The sequence below is a fragment of the Thermobia domestica genome, chromosome 1, assembly GCF_964235325.1.
Source record: "Thermobia domestica chromosome 1, izTheDome1.hap1.1, whole genome shotgun sequence".
Taxonomy (NCBI): domain Eukaryota; kingdom Metazoa; phylum Arthropoda; class Insecta; order Zygentoma; family Lepismatidae; genus Thermobia; species Thermobia domestica.
In genome coordinates this window covers 227,127,283-227,153,984 of record NC_137454.1, presented here as the reverse complement: position 1 = coordinate 227,153,984, position 26,702 = coordinate 227,127,283, and the positions used below count along the sequence as shown (strand labels likewise).

Below are 26,702 nucleotides of genomic sequence, written 5' to 3'. Positions count from 1 at the left end.
TAACGGAGACCTTGTTGATTTATAGTGTTTTTCTGTAAGCAATGTTTTGGACCTTTGGTACCTACTATTCACCCGTATTGTATCCAAGTACGAAGATCACCAGAGTCAACTATATCTTTATTTCTGTCATACGAGTGGAAATGGAGTGTACCAGCAGGACAACCACCCTCGTAACAGATCCCTGTTGACCACCATCTGTTTGGAGGAGCATTCAACTTATTCCTGCTGAAACAACCACCGAGAAGCCCGGATTTCAATCTCATTGTGCATCTCAGAGACTAATGCTATCGACATTCCCGATAGTATGTGAAACGAGTGAAAATTCGACTCAAAAGTTGTAATTTAAAAAGTAATAATAAGAAATGAAATGTATATTTCTTCTTTCTTTGTCAGTAACACATTGAGATGTTTGAATTGTGGAATTATCCAAAGAGCAATTTGTCAGAAATCACTCATTTGGATCACAGTTGTCCATTGTTAAGTTAGAGCAAATTTAGGGATCTTTTGTCAGATCTAGCTCGAAATAGTTACAAATTTCATACGAATTGTAATTACAATAGAATCACAATAGGATCCCTTGTAAAGCATTAACAGTTTCAAAAAAGCGTTGAAACTGGAATGAAAACGTTTGAAAGATCAGCAAAACCAACAATAAAATAACTTTTGCACCTACATAAGAAGAAACACACAAACTATATTTCCTGTAACATACCGATTAGCAGTACCATTTGACAATATCAGATATTTGGAAACAAACTTCAAACTAAAAGTTACTTTTGAACAGCACTCGCCTTTAAACAAAATTTATAACAGGTGTAACTTTTTGTTTTTCTCTCATTTCAAATATAGCCACTATACACTCTGTAAGGGCATTAATATTCTCAAAATGGAACGGAAAAATAACTGTATAATTGTCGAAACACTTTTCCGAAAGCAAATAGTCCTATTACAAATTAGTTATGGGAAAACTAATTTGTATTTCTCAGTTCTTCACATAGTAGGGATTTTATTTTTCGAAAAATTTCCCTCCAGTTTTATCTCCGCGATTTTTTTATAGTTCACCATTTTAGGCAAAACGAGGATTAGGCCAAACGAGTATCCTTATTTCGCCTAAAATGGCGGACATAAAGCTTATCTTTTATCTGTCATAAAAGTGTCAGATAATTGGTTAGGCGAAACGAGGATTAGGCCAAACGATGCAAGATCTCTCGGAATAGAATGGGAACAAAATTTACGCTCAAAAATTGAATATTTGACTATTCTGTCAAGTTAGGAAGATGAAACTCGGTATACAAGCTCCTGGATCAAATTAAATGTACTCATGTCTCAATGGTTTTGAAAATTCTTGTTTTCAGGGTGAGAAGGGGACTTTTTTTTTTACAATTTATTTTTTCACATTTCACTCTGAGCTGGGTTTTTATCATATCATTTTAACCAAAGGATATATCCTAAATGGGTAGAGGAGATTCAAAATTAATGTAGAATACACGGTATATCAAGAGCTCGTCAAGTTAGGAAAATAAAACAGCAGTGTTTTTGAAAATTTTCATTTTTAGAGCTGAGAAGAGGGATTTTCAGTAACTCATTTCTTCACATTGAAAGCGATATTGCCTATAGTTTGCGCTCATATCAGGAGGAAACGTTTGAATAACGTGAAATGAATTTTAGAACAAAGTACCTATCTTGAGGTTAATTTCTATCAAGTTACTGTGATTAATGGGGGTATTCTGAATAGGGTAGACGGAGTTCAATATTTCTTCCCCCCCCCCAAAAAAAAAAAATACATTCTCACGAGCCCGTGAAGTTAGGAAGACGAAATTCGGTGTATAAACTCTTTATTAAAAATAAGGGGGGAAATAGATCACCATTTATGAAAATTTCCATTTTAAGGGGGAAAAATTAGCATTACCTATAATTTCCTTCCTTACATTGAAACCGATGTTGTCGTTTGTTTGTAACCGCATCACAGGGAAACGGTTGACTCCTTTGGAATGAAATTTGGAACATAGTGCCTCCTTCAATCTGAGAGCTTATCATTTCACTTTCATTAAAGGGCGTTTCCTTAGTTGTAAGAGTTCAAAATTTTTGTGACAAATAAACTACTTGATTGGCTTTTATCATTACATGTTCATTCAAATAAGGATTGTAAAGGTGGCTCTAAGATTTTGACGTAAATCTATTCTCTCCGTGCGAAGAACAGCCATTTCACGCTATAGATTTCCCAACTGCAAAAGAAAGACGTCCCTCATTGATGTTTCTTAAAGCAATTCTTTGTTACAATTGTTTAGCGAAAATTTCACTAAACCAGGTTTGTTAATAAACGACTCTTTAACTGAATAATTAACATGATTATAATGTTAATGGGTTAATAGTTAATGACATGAATTAACATGAGGGTTGTTTAAGAGATAGATTTGAAGCTGTCTCGTTTGGAAAACGTTATCATGAAAATAATGTCTCGACTCGAAAAATGTGTATCTGTTTACTATTGAAAGAGGTGTATCTCGTATCTTGTTAGCAGAAAAAGAAGCCTAATCTCGTCTCGTGCGTAACCCTAGCCGCAACTAAATTCTGCTCATACGCAGGAATATTTATAAAAAAATATTCATTAAAGAGTTTGAGTTGAGTTGATTTTGAGTTTAACGCCCCTTTCAGCAGCGAGGCTATGTGAGACGGAACCTACTGATTAACGTGGAATCCGAACCACATGAGCTCCCGCCGGGAAGCAAAACCGGGTCTCCCACGCCAGAGGCGCGTACGCTAACCGCTTAGCCACGAAGTAGCCCATAGGGAGTTTGATTTTATGGAAACTTTTATATATTTGCCCTAACTGTCAACGTGTTTGTTCATTAACGAGACAGAAAATCTCAAAACCTGCTTGATTGATCATCATCAATTTAGAATGTAGAGGGCCGACAGTTAGGAACTGAGTTCTTTAAAGAAGATGATATTCAAAATGGATATGGCAGAAATTAAAAATTTCCCGGTTTTAACACTGATCATTATAGAGCAAAAACGATAATAGTTAACAAGCAATATGTACTATCTTCTCTCTTAACCCTCTACTCAAACCGGAAGTTGCAGGTATAAACCACACTTCCAGTTTCAAAGTTGATTCCTCTAGACTAAAACAGGTTATGCATACCGAATAAACTGTTCTCTGGTATCAATTAAGCGTCCCAATAATATATTCTTTCTCCACTCAAATATCTCTACTAAAACCAGAAATGGTACAAATATATTACAATTTCCGGTTTCAATATTAATTGAGAAAATATCACTCTGCGCAAACCAAACTTATTCACGTGGTGTACATGTGACACTGCTGCTTGTCATATAACATTATTTTTCTCATAAACTAATCTGAATTTAGTGTCAATCAGATACAAAATTTTCAATTTTTCTTTTAAGGTTCTTTTCTTTCTTTCCATTTCCTTCGATCTTCTTTTCTATTTTTCAACAATATGTTTTAATACGAGATAAGATCAAAAAGTACGGTGTATGTAGTTGGACAATGCCAACTATCGATGTTGTGGCAATTTCAACTATAAAGGTAATCAAGAAAGCTCTGTCGCTTTTTGTGGAGGTCTGTGTCCAATTGGCCCTCACCGTGAGTTGAACGCGAATGAAGATGAGGCGAAATCAGTTATTGGTAGAGGTATATCCAACATATTACCTGGCTGTGGCAGTTCAGTTATACCGCTAACTTGCGTAAGGACAGAGTGAACATGGGAGCTCCACAGAGTGTCATAAGGACGTGTATGCTATACAAGTTCAAACTGGGGTCAAACGCCGCTGCAGCGGAGCGGAAGATATGCCAAGTCTTTGGTGAGAGTGTCGTAACTACGCGAACAGTGCAACGGTTGTTTAACAAGTTTAAGGAGTGTGACGAAACACTCAAAGCCTCACCATGTGCCGGACGACCAACATATGTACAAAATTAAGATCTTCAGGTAGTAATTGAGTCGAACAGTGGAGAGACATGTGAGGAACTGGGATTACAATTCAGACTGAGTCGAGAAACCATTCGGCAGCACTTCTATCAACTTGGGAAGACTACAACTTGGGTCGATCGATCCCACATGATTTGACTCCGGGCCAGAATGCAACGCGAGCAGACACCTGTGTCTCTTTGGTATTCCGTGTGGCTAGGACGACCCGGGACAGCATTCTAGTCCTTGGATGGGGAACAGTATTGCAACCGCCATAATCCCCGGACATTGCACCTTCCGATTATCACCTGTTCCATTCCTTGGACAATCACCTTAGAGGACGTCAGGGATCAAATCCCTAGTAGATGTGCAAAATGCACTTGATTATCTTCTTCGCTTCACGGCCCACCAAAGTCTACCGAGATAACATATCGATGTTCGAAGGTGATGAGTGAAAAACTGACAGAACTTTCTTGGTTACCTTTATAGTAAGCCAGGTATTCTAAACCTTTGGTACAGTCAGTTTCGAGTTTGAACGAGTTGTGACATGTTAGTTGGCTGGCTTATAGAGGCAGAAGGGTGAGGACGTGTTAAGAATGTCTGTCGCGCGCCAACATTAAGCTTTGTTCTAAGCTGCAAAAAAGTGCCAAAGAAGCTCACAAAATGTAAAAATCAGTGTACGGCGATGAAGCGATGGTATTGAAGACCGTTTACAAGTAGTACGACCGATTCAAAGTCGGCAAGGAGTCGGTTGAAAACGAACAACGATCGAGACGACCTTCGATGTTAAAAACAGATGAAAACGTGTAAACAGCGGTACGAATGCTTTGTTCAAACAGGCGAATGACTATTCGACAGCTTTCCGAAGAACTAAACATCTCGTGTGGTTTCGTGAAAAGCATTTTAACCGCCGATTAAGTGGGCAAATGGCATCCTTCTTCATTACGAAAATGCGCCGTGCCACATCTTGCTTTTGATCCTCGAGTTTTTGGCCGGAAAAAGTGTTCTTGTCTGCCCACATCCGCCTTAGTCACCAGATTTAGCACCATGCGACTTCTGGCTCTTCTCAAACTGTACTTAAGGAAAACGTTTGGATACCATTCCCGACATTAAAAGGGCCAGAACAGAACAGCTGAACGCCCTTCCGAAAGAAGCCTTTCAAAAATGAAATTTCGATTTTTTTTAAAAAAATAATGAAATCAATTCACATTTTAATATAAAATATATACATTTATAGTTCCCTTATGGAGAACAGCAAATAAGAGAAAATAAAATATCACATCATTCTAGCAAATGAATAGATATTAATCTGCGAATGTTACCTTCTGCACTCTGGCCACTCGTAAGTTCCTTACATTTGCGGTGCTTCTACCTATCATTTCAAACAAGACAGAGCGCAGTGCATCTTCCGGAGTTCGGGCTAATGCGATGGCACGAAGAATATTTCTTTGGCATTCCACTTCACTTATCACAAAGCACAGGCTTGTAATCAATAAATTTGAAAGAACCCTGTAAAGAAAGCGAAAACAAATCTTATTCATGCTTGAAGTAAGATGATTTACAATACATTTAACAAAGTTTAATATGAAAGAAGAGTGCATAGTTATCAAGGATAGTATAAAATAGAGGATCTGCCTATACAACAAAATCGTGAGACCATAGGTCAGTTTCGCCACCCTCACTCCGTCCGCTCCGCCCAATAATATCGCAATGTTTTAAGCCAACATTCATGGCGGAAACGAGAACAGCCAATCAGATGCCGATGTTTTTTTTTGGGGGGGAGGGGGGCTTCATTTAGTTAATACGATGAAGATACACATGGACAGATTCTCTATTTTACATCACTGATAGTTATGGTATGATTTTATTTTGACAGCTTCTGACAGGACTTACAAGTCAATTCGACTAACACTTTTTCAGTTGTTATTCACAGATTTAAATTACATCTCCATTTTAGACGAAACGCGAATTCGTATTTGGTCTTATTTTCATTCCGCCTAACGAAGTTATCAGAGGAAATTGTATCCTTTTCGGAGGGGGATATTTGTGTCCTTTCCAACATTGGATATTCCTTCAGTCAAATAAGGGATCAAATAAGAGTGAAATATCTTTAGCGGTTTAGGCTAGCTGGGATCGAACCAGGGACTTTATGGTAAAGGTAATTACGTGGAATCCGAACTACATGGAATTCTTAACGTGGAATCCGAACTACATGAGCTCACGCCGGGAGTCGAAGGGGGGTCTTCCACGCTAAAGGCGTGTACGCTAATCGCTTAGCCGCCAGGGAACTTTGTGATGAAAGACGACTAAAAGTTTACGACATACTTTACTAAACGTCCGGGAAATTGCGACATACTTGTTTGATATTATTATTATAACTATTTATTATTATTATTATTATTATTATTATTATTATTATTATTATTATTATTATAATTATAATTATTATTATTATTATTAATTTTAATAATAATATTATTTATAATATTCTAACCCTGTAAGTTTTACAATGTAATGACTCTATGTGGTAATGAGCATTATTGCTGCCACTGGAGGCGTTTGACTGGTACAGTCTGTCTCGAAGTTGGTTTTAACTAATTATTATTCATTTTTTTTAATGATTTTTAAATTCGAAAATTTCGCGACATACCAATGAGTAACGACACAATGGTTGAGAACCGCTGCGAGGACATTCATATTTCAGCTTCCTACATCTCAAAATTTCAGAGATCTGGTAAATAACAAAAGAAAAAATGAAATCTTTGAGTTTTACGTCCCACAGTTATGCCGGTTAGGCTAAAGGAGACGGTGATGATGAGTAATGAATGAAATGGTGGAATGCAGAAAGTGGGAGAAAACGGGAGAACCCCAAGAAAACCCACGCACACTGTGTTTGTCCACCACAAAGTTCACTTGGCGGGGGTTGGGATCGAACCCGGGACCCCAAGCACCAGAGGTGAACGCTCTATCACTGAGCCACCGCAGCCCCTAATAATAACAAAAGAAGTTCAAGTGTTATTCCACCCTCTTCCTTAGGACAGTTCCCAACTGGCATGTCGCAAAATTTGAGAAATTAAAAATTATGAAACATTTAATAGTTACTATCAATTTTGAGACAGATTGGACCAGTCAACACGTCTCCAGCGTCAGCAACAATGGTCAGCACTACATAGAGCCACTACTTTATACAGACATATAATATGATAATTTACTGTGTATCAGGGGTGAAAGTGGATCTGAAAAGGTAGAGGGACGCATGACGTCACGCCGTCGCTTGTGCCTATCTTTGTCCATTGTATTTTTTTGTAGAAAGTGGGGGGACGCCACGGATATTTTCTGGAAGCGGGTAACGACTTACCCCGCGTTGCCCCTCACTTTTACCCCTGCAGTATATTATTATTATTATTATTATTATTATTATTATTATTATTATTATTATTATTATTATTATTATTATTATTATTATTATTATTATTATTATTATCATCATCATTAACTAAAAATCAAAGTGTCGTGTATGTTCAATAATGTGTGGTCAGTACAGAAAGGTTGGCTTACGAGGAAAAATTTTTCGAGAATGTTCGTCCAAAAGTTGAAATTTCTACGCTTAGCAGTTTCGGGGATCTGTGATGAATGACAGTAAGTTAATCAACGAGTTCATTTCTTTATCTATATATGGATTAAACTAATTAAATTAGAAGTTGTATTAGCAACATATTTACCTGTTTTACATGGTTTCTGTCAAAGTGATTTAAAAAATAAGAAAAAAGAAGAAAAAAAAGAAACTTTCACTTTCTTTCTGTCGCAGTTGTTGTTGTTCTTGTATGGACTGGAAGGTCTCTGACCTTGAACTCGATTTTGTAACTTGGACGTTATGTAATCGGAGCAGGAATGCTTGGAGTGTTGACCTTCGTAAAATAAAATTGTTGAAATCGGACTGGCATTGAGCCCAAGCTAAAGTCAACGTCCGATATACTGTGTGGTGTGTAGCATCAGTCAAGGTAAACCAACATAATGGTCATATATCTCACGACCACGCTCCCAGCTTACTGCTTTGGAAGACAATCTGAGTAATCGACCCAAGTTGCGTGCTCGCCAGCCAAAAGTCCATGACAAGGGATGCTGTTCCGTTAACAACGCTTATCCTTTCACATAAAGAGCTATATATATATATATATATATATATATATATATATATATATATATATATATATATATTATCGTGTATCGAAAGCAAGTGGATATCATCTGAATCCTTGGTTATTGGGGATCATTAGAAACCTTGGTTAGAAAAAAAAAACTTGGACATACAGGTATGATAAAGAATATACTCGTATTACCAAGAGACGGTAACTGTTTCTTGTATAGGGCAAAATTAAGCAATAGTAAGATGATAGTTACTTATGCAATGAAATAACTCTTTATTAATTGTGGAAATTAATTATTGACTGCAGTGGTGGCTCTTGAGAGAAGTAACAAAAATAAACATTAAAAATTTATTGCTAGAAGGTAAGGGAAGCAAGCTTTCACGTCGACAATACCCTGAAACAAGAATTTTAGGAATGATCCAAAAAATGGATCAAAAGATTGCGACCTTGGCCAATAATTAGATGTTGGGTCAGGAGCCACAAACTTTTTGAACGGCCTCTAGATAAATCGAGTTTTCGTTTATTTCACGGAATAAGACATCAAACTGAGTTAAGTGGTAGTTTTGGTTTTGCTTTTTTTTTTTTTTTTCGGAATAAGAACATCATACTGAGTTAAGTGGTAGTTTTGGTTTTGCTGCACTATATGTAGTTCTCCAGATATAAGGCGTACAAAAAATTTATAATTTAATGGAAAACATTGGATTTTTTGATTCAGGGCCCACAACATTTTTGAACGGACCCTAAATCGAGATTTCATATTTTTTTTACGGAATAAGCACATCATACTGAGTTAAGAGGTAGTTTTGCTTTGGCTTCACTATATCTAGTTCTCGAGATAATAGGCGTACAAGAAAATGCTTGATTGAATGAAATGTATTGGATTTTTTGGATCAGGGGCCACAAAATTTTTGAATGGCCCCTAAATCGAAATTTCGTATTTTTTTCGGGAATAAGCACATCATACTGAGTTAAGTGATAGTTTTGGTTTCGTTGCACTATATGTAGTTCTCAGATATAAGGCGTACAAGAAAATATTTGATTGAATGAAATATATTGAATTTTTTGGATGAGGGACCACAAAAATTTTGAATGGCCCCTAAATCGAGATTTCATACTTTTTGCGGAATAAGCACATCATACTGAGCTAAGTGGTAGGTTAGGTTTGGTTACAGTATATGTAGTTCTCCAGATATAAGGCCTAAAAGAAAATTTATAATTGAATAAAAAACATTGGATTTTTTGGTTGAGGGACCACAAAAATTTTGAATGGCCCCTAAATCGAGTTTTCGTATTTTTTACGAAATAAGCACATCATACTGAGTTAAGTGGTAGTTTTGGTTTGGCTACACTATATGTAGTTCTCCAGATATAAGACCTACAAGAAAATTTGTCTGAAATATTGGATCTTTTGATCCAAAAAATGTGATGTCGCCATTATTATTCAGTTTTGTTCTGAAATCACAAAAAGGAAAATAAAAAATAACAACCATACTCTACAGCTGAATGATACTTACCAATTATGGCGTAAGATGATGTAAATTTGATAAATGATACAAGTACAGTGGAAAGAAACGCAGAAGTCTTATTAAACACTTTCAGGGACATGGGTTTATTAATAAATGTAGACAAAATACGAAAATTCGTCGTGATCATAATACTGCAAAGTATGAAACGTTAAAATATCAAATAATACATTTGATAAAAATAATACTATCACAAATCTAGGATTAACATTAACAGACCCAAACCATGTCCACCAAGAAATTAGATGTCAATTGCAAGCTGGAATTCGAATTATTATTCAGTCCAAGCACGTGGTGGCTGTAGAGTTCTACAACGAGAAAGTCATATAGGCAATAAAGTGAAAACTTTAGTCAATGGAATCAATCCACTAACGTATTAACGAATAGCGATTTTAACGGCGGTTATCTATAGCCCATATCAAAAACACGTAAGGTAAATTTTGTTTTTCTGTTTTACCATAGATAGAGCGATTATCTCGTCTAGGTTCGTTAATAGATAATCCGATAACATATTAACGGATAACGGTGACTGTAACGGTAGCTATCTGTAATACATATCTTCGATACGTGTACATAAAGGTTATATTTCAGTTTTTTTTTTTTTTTTTTTTTTTTGTTTGTTTGCAACAGATAGCTGGAGTGATTAGCACGACCGATTTCATTAATAAAATCAATCCGTTAACATCTTAGGAGGAAGCGGTGACTAACGCGTTCTATCTGCATCTCATACATGGAAACAGTTTGCGCGATCCTCTTTACTGTCTTTGCCAGAGTTTATTATTATTATTATTAGTAGTAGTAGTAGTAAAAATATGAAATCTGAGCTTTACGTCCCACGGTTATTCCGGTTAGGCTAAAGAGACGGTGATGATGAGAAATGAATGAAATGGGGAATGAAGAAAGTGGTAGGAAATGAGAGAACCCCGAAGAAACCCACGCACACGAAGGAACCCATGTTTATCCACCACAAAGTTCACATTGGTGGGGGCCGGGATCGAACCCGGGACTCCAAGCACCAGAGATGAACGCTCTACTACTGAGCCACCGCGGCCCCTTGTAGTAGTAGTAGTAGTAGTAGTACCACCACCAATTCCACATCAAAGGAGTTAGTAAACTTTTTTTTTTTATTTTTATGATAAGTATTGCCAGTGCTAATAGGCTGGGAATAAGTTATTTATTTATGAAGTATGAACTGTTGGAGTGCCATTTGAGGAAACCAAAATTTCGAATTTTATACCCCGGAAATTTACTATTGTTATCATTTATCATTTTTAGGTATAGAGCTTTATGTAATCCGATGAAAACTAGTGAATTCTATGAACATTTGAAGTTATTAGTGATGCTGCGCATTGTAGCTAGGCAGAAGCGAACGAGAGATTTGTTATAATTTACATACTACCATATCTCAGTTTAAACTGGTATTGATTTAATAATCTGACGGCCATCTCTAGCAAGTGCAGATTATTGGAAGAGTTATTCTCCTAATAACTTTCTGATCACATGGCATTTGTCCAAAATTACTGATTTCTGTAGGTTTGTTAAAAGATATTTAGCGTTTATTTGTTTCAATTACCTGACAGAGTTTTGGGCTTTCAGGAACAATAGCTGTAGTTGAGATAATAATTGGTGTTATTGCAATTTTCTGATTTCCATATCTCTTTTATGCCTCCTGTCAGGTCTTTATATTTGCTTTATGCTGCATATTGTCCATACGATGTAACTAAGTGGCACTATCATATCTATGATGGTTACTTCATTATTCATTTTTGTTGATATAATAGTTATGTTGGGTATATTTGCAGGTATCGTTACATCCGTTCTGATTTTTCAATCACAATATAGTCTGTAGGTATTTATCGTTTTAAAACTCCGGATTTGGCTGGTATGTGTAGTCTGATTTGGTATCGATAATTAGTTCCATTTTATGTATCAGAATCTGATTAATTATTTCTGCAACATTAATATATCTTTTGTTGTTGAAGCTATTATGCGGGATGAACCGCTAAAATGTCCCCCCTTCATTTTCTTCATTTTTCATCCGGTATTTTTGCTTTAAGATGTATTTACAGTAGTTTTAAGTTGGTACTATTTTATCCTCGATGGCCATGTACTTCTCCAAGAAAGATTCCAGTTTTCTTGAGCCAGGTATTTGATTGTCGTTTATCTATTTCGTATATCACTGTCTTCCAGGCAAATTTTAAAGGTTCCGTGGAGTTCTTTTGTTCTCCATTTGTTATGTTTTTGTTCATCTAATATTCATAGTTTGTGATTTACTGTCTTGGCTACATAGAGTTAGGCTACGTTGCTTTTGAATCTACATTGCATATTACATGAAATAGATTTATTTATATATTTTGTATGAAATACTGCCAGGGGTGTAGCCAGCAGGTTTGTGTAGGAGGGGCCCGTCGTCTTTTAGGGGGGGGCAACTACAAAGCCCAAAAATGTGTTGCTGCTAGTGTTTTTGAGGTCTAAAAGAAAGGAAAATTTTGGTTTCCTTCTGGAAAACTAAAAACACTATTTTAGCTTCTTCTTCTTCATCTTCTCCATATTATTATTATTATTATTATTATTATTATTATTATTATTATTATTATTATTATTATAATTATTATTATTATTATTATTATTATTATTATTATTATTATCCATATATTATATTCAAGATAGCTTTTATTATGCTTAATCAAGAACTACTGCCCGGGACCAAACGCTATACTTTTGTGCATAACTATAACGGTAACCAAGAAAGTTCTGTCCCTTTTCGTGGAGGTCTGTGTTCAATTGGACCTCACACTGTGAGTTGAATGCGAGTGGAGATAAGGCGAACGTCAGTTGTTGGTGTGGGTATATCCAACATACTACCTGGTTGTGGCAATTCTGATACACCGTGAACTTGCGTAAAGACAGAGGGAACATGGGACATCCACAGAGCGTCATAAGAGTATGTATGCTGAACGAGTTCAAATGGAGGTCAAACGCCGCTGTAGCGGGACAGAAGATATGCCAGGCCTTTGGTGAGGGGGTCGTGACGACGCGGACAGTGCAGCGATGGTTTAACAAGTTTAAGGACGATGACGAAACACCTGAAAACACCACGTGCCAGAAGACCAACACATGTACAAAGAGGAGCTGGGACTACAATTCAGTGTGGGGAAACCATTCGGTAGCACATCCATCAACTTGTGAAGCACTACAAGTTGGGTCGGTGGGTCTCACATATTTTGACTCCGGGCCAGAAGGCAACACGGCAGTCGCCTGTGTTTATTTACTGTTTCGGAGCCATTTCTGGACAGGGCGTTGACATGTGATAAAAAGTGAGTCATATAAGAAGCTCCACGGCGCCGTCATCATTGGTTAGCATCCCATGAACCGATTTTAAAACAGCAGAAACCAGCACTGTTCCAGAAGAAGGTCCTTCTGTGTGTTTGGTGCATCGTGTATCGGGAACTGCTACCAGCTGGTCAGAGTATCAATGCAACTGTGTAGTGTCAGCAGTTGAGCTGTGCTCAAGAGAAAACTCAAAACTCTGGAGCCATTCTTCTGAATTGCAAATGAGTCCTCGTTTACGGGACAACGCTAAGTCCCACGTGGCTAGGATGACTCAGGACACCATTCTCCGCCTTGGATGGGAAACAATATTGTAACCACTATATTCCCCGGGTGTTGCACTGTCCGATTATCACCTGTTCCATTCTTTGGACAATCACCTTAGAGGACGCCAGTTCAAATCCCTAGTAAAAGTCCAAAATGCACCTGATACCTTCTTCGTTTCACGGTCCACCAAGTTCTACCGCGATGGATTCCATGGCCTTCCAGATCGATTTCAGAAGGTCGTCGATGCTGATGGGGACTATTTTTGATCTTCTAGGTTAGGTGACATATCGATGTTCGAAGGTTGTGGGTGAAAAAGCAACAAAACTTTTCTTGGTTACCTTTATATTTAAATTTAAGACCTTGTATACAGAATCTATCTACACAACATTGATTTTCTTTGAAATTTCAGTTAATTTGTTTACGGTTTCCTGACAAAATAATTTATTTATTATTCGTGGCTAAAAAAACATAATTATTTTATTACACTGAGTAGAAATAAAAGAGAGAGCGAATGAAATCCAAATTGAATAAAAACATTGTTTCTCACCAAATTTTCCATCCTCTATGTCTTTTAAAACACTTGTTAAAGCATATAAAAATATACTGTACTTACAAATCAGTTTAGTACCTTTGTTTTATGGCTGTATTTGTAGTACCTTGTTAAAACGTTTGTCTTCAAACTGTCAAATATAAATCGCAATAAATTGTGTAATTTGCTGTCACAAAAAAGTATCCTATTTTTCGATCGGTATAAGGAAGAAATACTATACTATTTTTCGATCGGTATAAGGAAGAAATACTATACTATTTTTTGATCGGTATGGAAAAACAATATTTCTCCATACTATTTTACCGTAAATTATTAATTGTCAATAAACTTTGTTACTTTTAAATGAATGAAGCGAGATAATTTTACTATGATGTTTTAAAAGCTGGTCATTTGGGGGGGCCAGGAAACCATTTGGGGGGCCTGGCCCCAATGGCCCCCCCTTGGCTACACCCCTGAATACTGCAGAAGGTCTTTAGTCTGTTCTTTGTGGAGTTTTAGGATATCTGCGACACCAACGCTTTCTTTTGTATTGCAGCTTTTGAGTGTTTCATTCTGATCATTCGGATCATTCATGTTGAATTATTTAAGACAGTCTGTTCATTTTATAAAGCAAATAAATATGCAGTAATGGGAAAATTTGTTGATGTTTTAACTTCGTTAACATCAGTAAGCTGAGTTCTGAGAATCACTTTTTTTCTTGACTGAAAATCTTCCTGTAATGTAACTTTTACCCTTTTAAGATTTCCATTTTTTTAAAGGTAAATTTTAGACTTTCTCTCAAACAGCTACTGTATCCTTACTATTTATCGTAGGATCATGGTTCATACCTCGTTTTCTTCAGGATAAAGCGTGCTTTCCGACGGTATCATTCACATGCCCATATCATGCATCTGAACCGGAAAATGTGGGAAAACTCGTAATTTTTATTGAAAAATTCCACCGAAACAATTTTTTGCCCCTCTGGCCCGGGCCTGGGTTCATGTAGGAAGCTAAACATTTTTTGAAAAATACGTACTTATGTATGCAATGCGTGTACAAAATTTCAATCTTGTATCTTGAAAACAAAGATCGGAAAAAGTTTTTGAAAATCTGAATTTGGGCCATATATATATTTTGAAATTTGCCTTAAGAAAAACAGTCACTCCCCTCCACCCCACTTGGCGCCGCCAAGTTGACCATCCGATTCCAAAACGCATCTGGGGTGTTCTTTGATCCATTCTTGACATGACCAATAAAAAAGCCAGGTTTATATAGCTGTTATATACACTCTGTAAAGAAAAAATAGCGACACCTCAATTCTCAAGGTAACTTACACAGAAAACCATAGTTGCAGCCGGCTAGAAGAGGAATAGAAGGAAATTATGAGTGTGATAATTTATTTCCATTATCTGTGACACCTATGGTGTATAAATACAATGGCGCTTACTAATTATTTATGTATCAGTAATATTCTCTCTAGATGGCACCTGAGAGCGTCTCGTAAATTATTGGGGTGAGAATTCTGCATTGCATTTGTGATGTGTAAGCCCAAGTAATTACCATTTTGTGATTGTTCTATGCTTTGTAGTTGTTTGAACAGTGTCAAGTGGCAATATTGTTGTTGTACAGTATTGTTTTTGTATGAAATTGTTGCTACATGTGAACTGTAAACAAGTATGATTGGTAAGAAATATGACTTGTCGTCACGTGAACAAGACATACTTCTTGCTTTGCACAGCTAAGTTACATCTCTAAGGGAGATGGCTGGAATACTCTGAATTTACCATTCGACGGCAGAAAAGCAAAAATAGTATCCTTCGTCAACAGTGTAATAGAAAAAAGAAAACATCACCCAGAGCTGATCGCCAAATAAAATCAATGGCACTGCAGAATTAAGGAATGACTTCCCCAAAAATCGTTTTGATCTTGGGTCTGCAGTCAGTCGTACGACTGTATTGTCTTAACTGTATGAGGAGGATATTACGAAGAAGAAACCGCCTGGAAAGTCGAAACTAACAAAAACACTGAAGACTTCAACACGTACGTTTGTGAGGCGATATGCTACTTGGACTTATGACAACTGGAAGCATGTTCTTTTCTCCGTTGAAAAAGGTTTAGAATAGTTGGAAACGATGGTAGTGTGAAGTTGTGGATACGAATGAGCGAGAAACTTGATACGGATTTTGTTTAAGAGATGCAAATATTCAGTTACTGAGTGATGGTATTGGCTTGTTTCACTGTCAAAGACGTCAGAACAATGGATATATGTGAAGAGTCATTTGATGTACAAAAATGTCTTCAAATTCTGGTACGTAAAATTCTTCAAACAGCTAAAGATAACTTTCCTGAAGAAGATATGGACTACTTCATTTTCCAGGACGTAAATGCTTCATGTCAATGAATGAAAATCATTAATACGTGGTGCAAGAATATGACTATTCAAAGACTCATGTGGCCTCCAAACTCACTTGACATGAATCCAATTGTAAAGTTTGGGTCGATATGAGCAGAAGACTCAATAGACAACTATCTCGGATAGAATGGAACTCACGTAACAGATAATCCGGGAGTGATTCCATGAAATCAAGGTTTCATTTTGCAATAACCTTGTCACCAAAAGGCCTCGACGATTCCCCTGCAAGTCCTAAAAGCCCATGGTCTACATATGAAATCTAGTTTGATGTATTGTAAATCTCAATGTTCGTACACAATATGTCTTACTCTTAAGAAATTACGTTTTTTGTTTTGTGCTATTATTATTGATTTTTCATACTTTTATGTATAATTCTTCCCACAGCCGTTTTTGCTGAAAACATACATAGCTACTAATATATGCATATAAATTCATTATATGCATATAAAAAACCTGAAACTGTGGCGCAAGTATTAAGAATGAACTGCTCATTAAAAATATGCATTGTGATATTATCAGTAATTCATTTAAAAACTCATATTGGTTAATGTATGTTGTGAAAACTATATCCGAGCGAGTGTCGCTATTTTTTCTTTACAGAGTGTAGAACCTGAATAAGCGGTCAAAGACAACACTACGCCATGGTATCGAAAGATACCATACGTCCTGTTGGGATATAAGAGTACGTAGGTGAAAAGGTTTTTAAAATGTGACACTAGCCGTTGCTAAGATAGTTATGAGTATGTGCAAATAGTAAGAAATAAGATGTAATGAAGATATGGATTATGGATGTTTTGATTTAAAGTTCAAGACTACAAAAGATATTACATTGATGAGAAATATGATTTAATTAGATTGAAGATACGAATGAGATTTAGTTGAAGCTAGTATAAAGGTATAGATGAAGAATAAACAAGCTTTAAGTGGACATACGGAATATTGATTTGAGTAGACGACTGTTGTAGTAAATTATATGAACTAAGTAATTTTAACCTAACAGATTTGGCGCAGTCGATATACATATAGATAGTTAGATAGATATTTGAGTAGAAGAAGAACGAATAAATCAGTATGTCTTCGTTACCAAGTTTTCCGCCATTCAACAGTGAGACAGATCGTTTATAGTCATATTTAGATCGGTTTGAGCATTTGTGCATTGCCACACAAGTTCCAGAAGAACGGAAAGTATCAACCTTGTTTGCAGTGATTGGATCAGAAACCTTTGAGCAAATATGCAATATTTGTTGGCCTGCTTCCCCTTCAGATAAGTCTTATGACGAAATTAAAACAGCGATGAAAACATTTTATGCTGCCAAAGTTAATCTTATCTCAGAAAGATACCAATTTCATTCAATGAAACAGAAGCCGTACCAATCCATTACCAGTTTCGTATTGGACCTCAAGAAGCAATCGTCATATTGTGGCTACACTTGTTGTTTAGAAGAAAACTTAAGAGATCAGTTTGTATTCGGAGTTGGTGATGAATCGATCAGACGTAAGCTATTGAACACCAAGGATCTGACATTCCAGTTAGCTACGGAAATCGCCCTCAATATGGAATGCACGGAACAACAGTTACGTTTATATAAACCGAGGACAGAAAGTGGGATTAATATGGTGAACACTACGAAGAAGCGTTTCTCAAAATGGAACGACAGACAGGTGACTAGTTGCAGTGTATCATCGCCGAAATCGTCTTTTCCAACGCAATCGTCTCCCCAATCAACATCGCCGAAATCGTCTTTTCCAACGCAATCGTCTCTCCAATCAACAACTAGATGTCGTTTTTGTAGATTGCGTCATAGGAATGGAGAATGTCCTGCGTGGGGGCAACAATGTTTCAAATGTGGTCACCAGAATCATTTTGCTTTAGCCTGCCAGTATAGCACATTTCAAACCCAGGAGAATACCATTGTTCACAATCCCAAATCACAACAGGAAGAATTGTTAGAGATGGCTAGCCAGTTGAACATGGATCACATATTTTGTGACAGTATAGAGGAACCATCATCACATGAAGATCCACACATAGGTTTATCGGATGTCTTATGGTTTGATCAGAAGAGCAAGGATGAAACGAGAGACAGGAAAGTAGTAATGGAAGAAGTACCACAAGTGTATATGTCGGATTCAAAGGAGGTAGAGTTACTTGGTATAATTGATGATAAGCCAACCAATTCTAGCAAACAGGTCTGGTCTAAGTGGTTAAATAGTAGAAATAAGAAGGAGGAGTCTCTAGAAGAGAAGAATACTTCGGAAACATATGGACTGCAAAAGCAAGAACACGGACTGAAAGATCAAGAACGGGATGAGCTTATTATGCGGTTGATCGAAAAACAAAAATGCATGCAAGGACAGATTGACTTCCTGCTGGACAGATGGTATGCTCAGCCAAGAAGATGGAAGAGAAATGATGTTTATTCGATTGAGTCTGACAGTTCTTAAAGAGCATTAACTTTAGGTTTTTTGAGATTAGGTTCTGTTAGAAGCCGGTAGATTTGATGTGTAATGTTAGGTTAGGTTACCGGTTATTAGATTAGGTTACAAAGTGATTAGATTTTGGTTGAAAGATGTATAATTCGTTTTTGTAAAGAGGGGAGAATGTTGGGATATAAGAGTACGTAGGTGAAAAGGTTTTTAAAATGTGACACTAGCCGTTGCTAAGATAGTTATGAGTATGTGCAAATAGTAAGAAATAAGATGTAATGAAGATGTGGATTATGAATGTTTTGATTTAAAGTTCAAGATTACAAAAGATATTACATTGACGAGAAATATGATTTAATTAGATTGAAGATACGAATGAGATTTAGTTGAAGCTAGTATAAAGGTATAGATGAAGAATAAACAAGCTTTAAGTGGACATACGGAATATTGATTTGAGTAGACGACTGTTGTAGTAAATTATATGCAACTAAGTAATTTTAACCTAACACGTCCTAAAAGGGTTAAGTGTTTTCTGTTCAGTATCTCGAAGCAGATTATTCCTAGAAATTTGATTTGTCCTCCTTCTTTTAAGTTTTCTATTTTGCAATGTTCATGAACTGGAAAGCCTTTTGTATGTGTATTTTTCTTCTTTAATGTTATTGACTTACATTCGTCTGTTCTTAAAGCCCTATAGAGTCACGGCTAAAAGCTGTTACTATTTTTAGCAGTCTATAGAGTTGGATTGGGTTGGGTTGGGAAATTGGCGTACAGCCTTAGGTCATCTTTACATAGAAGTTTCTGTGCAATTTTACCTTAAAGTCATAGGAAATATTTGCTTAAGATCTGCTGAGAGGGCGAGAGCTATGCAAAACCATAGGGCACTGACAGAATCGCCTTAGAATATGCTTCTGTTTATATTTTGGGATATTTTCCTATTCTGTTCATTGAATCGATGTTCGTGGGATTTGTTTTATACAGTTGTAATAATATATATATATATATATATATATATATATATATATATATATATATATATATATATATATATATATATATATATATATATATATATTTGGTGGAGGGGATTTAATTTATTGTTTTCACTGTATCAATTATGGCCTGGTCTTTGAATCCTTTGCCACTTGCTTTTCTGTCACAATCTTATTGTTATGTAGGGGACATTTTATTTTCTGAGTTAGTAGTGATGTCATGTATTTGTACATTGTAGAAAGGCACGTGATCGATCTCTAGTTAGCGAAGTTTTTGGTGCTTTTATTCTTTAGTAGAAGAAATGTCATTCCACTTGTTAGAAAGTTGAGGTTGTCTCCTGGGGTTTGAAGAATTTGATTATAATACATAGCGATGCTGCTGTGTAATGTTGTGAATTGCTCGTACCAAAAATTCTGCTTTCTGACATCTGCTCAGTTATGAAAAGTGCTTCCACATTTTCAACAGTTCTGATCTGATAATTTCTTTTTTCAGAGTACTACTTTTGGTATCTTGTGTTCGCCTTTATCTTTATATCTGAAACCAATAATTTATTATTTCATTGATCGTTGGCAATATTCTGTTTGATTATTTTTCTTGTTCCTAATACTCTGGTAGAACTGTTTTAGGTTTTGATGAAAATCATTGTTATGCTTCTTTCAAACAGTTGTTTTCTTGTATCAACGGAGTCTTTCTGCATATACAACTAGTTGTTCTGTGATTTTATCCAGGATTTTAATGAGAGATCAGCAATAATATTCTTTATTTCTAATGGTTAAATTATGTGTTGGACTTATTTCTTCAGATTGGTTGATCTGTTTCCGTTTCTGAATTGTGTCAGCTGACCGATTTTGCTCCTTAACATATTATTGTTAGTAGTATTAAAGATTTCCAGAGCATTATGCTTTGTCAATTTCACTGTGCTTCATAAAAGTAGGACTTTTTAAACAGAGTTTTTGGCGGAACATATTTTCCTAAAAGAGTGAATGAGAGTAAATTCATTCGTTCATTATTAAGTGATTTTTCTATCCCAAGCAGTGCTGATTATGGGAATATCTCACAGAGCATACACACCATTTCGTAAATCGTAAAGGAGGTAGAAGTTAAATTTACCCTTTCATTATCGACTAATTTTAACTCCAAGGACTGGAGATAATTGGGAATGCTTAGAAAACTAAGTATGTGAAATGTTTCCAAATTATGTTTAATTGAGGAGGGTGATCCTTTCTTTTACTCTTCGCTTGTTTTAACTACTTGTGGGATACAAATGACAACGTATGTACGTAAAATTTGATAATTTTTTAATAGTGAATCGTATTTCCAACTTTAAGGTATTTCAGACAAGCTACAATAGGATTGGTAGTGTGGTAGGATATGAAAGGATAGGATGACCAAAGAAGAGTGCGAGGAGGGGCAGTCGAACAGCAAGTTCAAAATAAAAACAACTTTAACAAGAAATTGTGTGTGAAAACTTTTTTTTTTTTTTTGCCCCTACATATTGTTTCTAGATGTCTTTCATAGTTAAGGAAATAATAACTTAAATAATAACATTGAAACCTCACGTAACGCGTATAAATTAAAGCTATTTCCGTCAGATAATTACATTCATCAAATACTCACAAATAAGTATACGGTAATTCATTACATAAATTCTCAGTTTTCAAAATAAAAACAATTCTCTCGTACTCTCTGTAACTTAAAACAAGTATTTTATTACGAAAGGTTCTCTGCACTGCAATCACACAATATCTCCTGAAAAAGAAAATAATTTCTCTATTTGCAGCTCGCAAGTCTAGAAACAAACACTACTCGAGAATGTTACATCATTTTTTTTTTTTTTAAATATACACTTACATGTATTAATATCGTGCTTCGATATCAACAATATTTTTGTAAATTGAACAAATCTATGCGCAAACAGTGGTATGTACGTATTTTCAACAGAATCAATATCTTCGTAAATTATAGAAGGCGCGCCCAGGCGATAGCCAGTCGGGAGACTGTGAATTTAGCACAAAGAAGCCGTCATAAAGTTTGTGGTCCATCTGGAAGAAGAAAAGACCAAACGTTGCCATACGTAGTTTCTTCGTTTTCATCGCCCCCTTTTCTCTCTCCTTCTTTTTTCTTCCATCCATGTGTCTAACAGTGTGTGGGGGCGGGAGGTGTGTGTGTGTGGGGGGAGAGATTGTGTCAAAGAAAAAAGATCATTGACAAAGATTTGGCAACAGTTTGGGTTCAGTTTATCGCCTCTCAGTTACTTTTCAAGGGAGAGAAAAACGAAACAGGACAGTACGAAAAGAAATCTCACACGAGGGTGGCATCCCTTTGTGAGCAAGTGGCTGTCTTTAGACTGAGGCTACTATACATACTTTTTAGGACCAGAAATGTATGTTATTGTTGTTCTTCCCGAGCCTTCAGTTTATCTGAAAATTATTTTCACGCGACATCTCTTGGCGTCAGGTAAGAGGTAGTACAGCTAGGGACAACTATATACAGGGTGTCTCAAAAGTCCCCTGACATAGCGTAACTGTTATTATCAGAGCTACAACGAAATGTGGGAGGAGAAACCATCTCCAAATATAATGTTTTCAATCTAAAGTGAAGGATTTTTTTAAAATCTAACGAGCCGTTTGGGCTGTACAGTCTTTATGCGCCCAATGTTAAATGAAAATGAAACGTTGCCATTTAACTGGATCCACAACATAAGTGAATGAAGTTACTGTCTGTTACGCTAACATGTCGATGGCCAGCCCCCATTTCAAACATGCCCTCATTCATCATACCCTTACAAAATTTGTCCACCTTCCGTCCCACCCTTACCTCCCTCAGTCCCAGGTAGATGGCAATGTTGCATTTTCATTTAACATTGGGCCCATAAAGAGTTTTCAGCCCAAACGGCTCGTCCGATTAAAAAAAAAAGATCCTTCACTTTAGATTGAAAACATTATATGTGGAGACGGTTTTCCCTCTTACATTTTATTGTAACTCTGATAATACCAGAGTTACTCTTTGTCAGGGAACTTTTGAGACACCCTGTATTAGTCTGCGAACTATTGTTAATAATCGTCGCTAACAGACTGAGACGTCTTGCGTTTATAATAAGGATTAAGAATATCTAAAACATTTCCGCCTAAGTATTTGTGCAACCCGTAACTCTTAAATGATTTGAAGTTTACATATTGGCGTTACTCACAGACTGATATACGTTTGTTTCATAATAAGGATTATTACTATTATTATCTTATATTAAAATCAGATTTCCTCTGGTGTTGCAGTGGAGTTACCCAAGATCATTTCTTCTCTACTGAGTACCCTCGTCATCGGGAGCTTTCTTACTATCCTGTTTGCTTGCTGATAGCAGTATTCGCTTTTTGCAATTTAGGAACGAGAGTTTGTTCCTCAGTTCTATCTGAAGAGTGTTTGGTATAACTCCTGTAGCAGATATTAACAGTAGTACTGTGGTTTACAGTTTCAACTTTCCACATGTCTCTAATTTCAATTGCTAGGTCAGTGCGTTTTCCTTTCATTTTCTGCTTACACAGTATTTCTTTTACATGTTGTTTGTTGTCCGATAGTATTTGCAATATTTATTGCGATGGATGATCATTTTGGGGGGTATACTAACTTACTGACAGCACATTTTTGTGGCCATCACCGAAACTGTATAAAGGGCACTGACATCAAATACAGTATAGGTAAGAACCTTCATGATGCCAAAATATCTGACAAAATTATATCAATATCATATTTAATGTATCTTTATCGCGGAAAACTATGAAAAATGTGATATAATTTTGACAACTATCGAAAATATAATGCTCAACGATACCAAATTGAACAAAAATAAGAACCTTTATGATGCCGACATATGTCAAAAAATCATACAAATATCATGATATTTTATATTTATCTTTATCACGAATTTATAAATATGATATAAATTTGACCACTACCTGGCCAGTGGCTCAGTGGTAGAGCGTTCACCTCTGGTGCTAGGGGTCCCGGGTTCAATCCCAGCCCTCGCCAAGTGAACTTTGTGGTGGACAAACACCGTGTGCGTGGGTTTTCTCGGGGTTCTCCCGTTTCCTCCCACTTTCTTCATTCCACCATTTCACTCATTACTCATCATCACCGTCTCCTTTAGCCTAACCGGCATAAACGTGGGACGTAAAACTCAAAGATTTCATTTTTTGACCACTACCGAAAATATAATCATCACCGACAGCAAATGTGACATAAATAAAAACGTCTATGAGGCCAATACATCTGCCAAAATTCACTCAATGTCATGATACTTAGTGTGCCTTCATCACGAGAAACTATAAAAAATATTATATACTTGTAAATTATGTGACCACCAAAACTAGTATAATAACCACCGAGACCAAATGAAGATACATATTTATTATCATGACATTGATATAATTTTTGCAGATAAGTCTGCGTCATGAAAGTTCTTGTTTCTCTTGAATATGGTGTTGATGATCAATATAATTTACGTAGTGATAAAAGTTATATTTTTCAAAGTTTTTCATGATAAAATATGCTAAGTGTCATGATATGAATATCATTTTTGGTAGATATATTGGCGTCATAGAGGTTCATATTTATGTTGAATTTAGTGTTGTTGGCCATTATAGTTTTGAGAATGGCCTGAGGAATGTGTTTGTTGGTAAATTAGACTCACCATATGAATTCTTAATATACGTAAACACTGAGAATGTACACGTTGTTCTTTTTCTTAATTTTAAGGTCCATATTTTAAAACAGTGATAGTATATAATATAACAAGTGGTCACTGTAAATAATAATTTCTTATGTATTTTCTGTGAAATGAAGCAAGAACGAAGTTTTCATTTTGAAATATCGAGAAGTTGCGACATTTTAAAATTTAAGGGATAGTTTCTGTTGGAGAGCATTTTGAGATGCCACATACGTTTCTGGAAGGGCAATTTTTCCTTTTTCTACTTTGAGATATCATTTAGAACATCATTTTGACATCTCCACCAATTGTCAGCTTCTGATGATAAAATTCCAAGTTTGAACCAGATTTTCTCTATAGTGAGATGTCTTTTTACGAAGTATGAAGAAAATAGTTAGGTATGTTTTTGAGAATATCTTTCGAGAAACAACCGCTACCAGTAGAACTACCCTTTCAGGATTTGCGTGAAGTCATATTGTTTTTTTTTTTTTTTTTTTTTTTTTTTTTTTTTTTTTTAACAGATGCTAGCTTTTGGCTAGCTTAGGACTTCGCCACCAGATCCTTGCGTTTGTTCGGCCTACGACTTCGCATCTGTCATAATTCAGCATTTGTTGATTTGTTTCCTTTACGGAAACTCCTGTTTTAATTTATTGGAAGGAAACAGAATAAACAGTTGTGTAGGATATTCCATGAACAATTTTAGAAGTTGATCTCGATAGATTAAAATTCTAACAAAGGATATGATATCTAGGATTTTACACATGCTTACGGAGTAATGGAGGAATGGATAATCAAACAAATGCACTGACAGAATCCAACAACTTAATCGGCATATAGATGTATGAAACTTAAAACTTGTTGAAATCTCGTATTCATTTTTTTTCACTCGTATTTTCAAGCGAAAGGAAAAGAGAGGTGGAGGTTTTGGTGAAGTTAAACATAATTTATTATTTGTTCACAATCACAAACGTAAATATATCATTGTAATTAATTAACTGTCCTGAGTCGTAAAGAACCTGCAGGCACAACTACTTCAAAGGAAACGTCTTTGTTAGAACTTTTATTTGTCTGGCTTAGGTCTTCATATTTTCTCACACAAGGATTTTCCCAATCAGGTTGCTAACAAATATATATATACTCTATGAATTCCCTACAGATATTTCTCATGCGAGGCAATTATGCAGAACATGATCAAATTACCTACAGTATACTCAATATTCCTTAATACTGTGGAGTTCCACATTGAGTTGTCTTCTCTTTTCACCAGTTTGAGTATTTTTGTACCAAACATTGCCATAATTTGCTCGAAATTAAATAAACAACTAGAGGAATACAAGACAGAATAGAATTCTGATCGCCTAATCCTAGATAATTGCTCATGCATATACAATAAACCCTGCAACATATATATTGCTATATAAGATGATGCTTTTTATTAGCTTACCTACCCATATAGCCTATAGAGATATACGAGACTAGCAGCGTTCACCCCGCTTCGCTGCGGTCACCCCGGAACGCAATAAACTTTGTTACTTAGATAATTTTTACTTTTTCGCTTTCAAGTGATATGATAAAAACCATAGAAGATTGCAGTAAATGTTAACATTATATCGCCTGTCATTTATGTTAACCCGCCCCGCTTCGCTGCGGTCACCCCGGAACGCAATAAACGTTGTTACTTAGATAATTTTTACTTTTTCGCTTTCAAGTGATAGGATAAAAACCATAGTAGATTGCAGTAAATGTTAACATTATATCGCCTGTCATTTATGTTAACCCGCCGAGTGACACGGTCATGCGGGTTGCATATAAATACGTTTATTTTTACCTATGATGAACTAACAAAGGATTTGTACGTTATGGACACTTGAATGGTCAATTATCTCAAGACACTGGTAATTAAAAATTAAAGTGATATGATAAAAACCATCTAGGGTCCAAATCCTAATAACCCCCCAAAAATGAAAGAAATTGGTTCAGCCGTATTAGCGTGATGAGGGAACAAAGGATTTGTGCGTTCTCTTTTATATATAAGATAAGAAAGGACCAATATACAATAATAAGATGTATTAAATTAAGATTCTCAACAAAAGCAATTTCGATCGTCTCGGCTCACATGATGAGCATAACAGGCTGTCGTCAGCAAATTCTCAGCGTCGCTGACTATAGCCTAGTTTTAGTGGCGGAGCGTGACATTTCCTAAAGTGTTAGCCTATTTCATACTTACTAGTAGTATTAAATATTTAGGAAAATATGTGCCAATTTTTCTTAAAGGGAGAGTAAGTTTACAGAAAGTATAATACTTGAACACGTTCCCCCTTAGTATGCGATGGGATGAATTTGGACTTAAACGGTATCTGGAGTATAACTATTCATCTCAGCGATCCCGAAAACTATGGATTGGACATTAATATCGATAGCTTTGGAATATTTTCATATGTGAC

The 26,702-nt window shown here is 36.0% G+C and overlaps 1 protein-coding gene across 3 annotated transcripts in view; it reads right to left on the bottom strand.

The window, feature by feature from the left end:
• LOC145694414 (phospholipase B1, membrane-associated-like) overlaps positions 1-26,702 on the bottom strand; it is a 449,404-nt gene that overhangs the window by 39,671 nt on the left and 383,031 nt on the right. For all 3 annotated transcript variants that reach the window (XM_081770617.1, XM_081770626.1, XM_081770631.1), the window contains exon 2: positions 5,255-5,441. In XM_081770617.1, the coding sequence (XP_081626743.1) occupies positions 5,255-5,441 (187 nt within the window). The remainder of the gene's footprint in view (positions 1-5,254; positions 5,442-26,702) is intronic.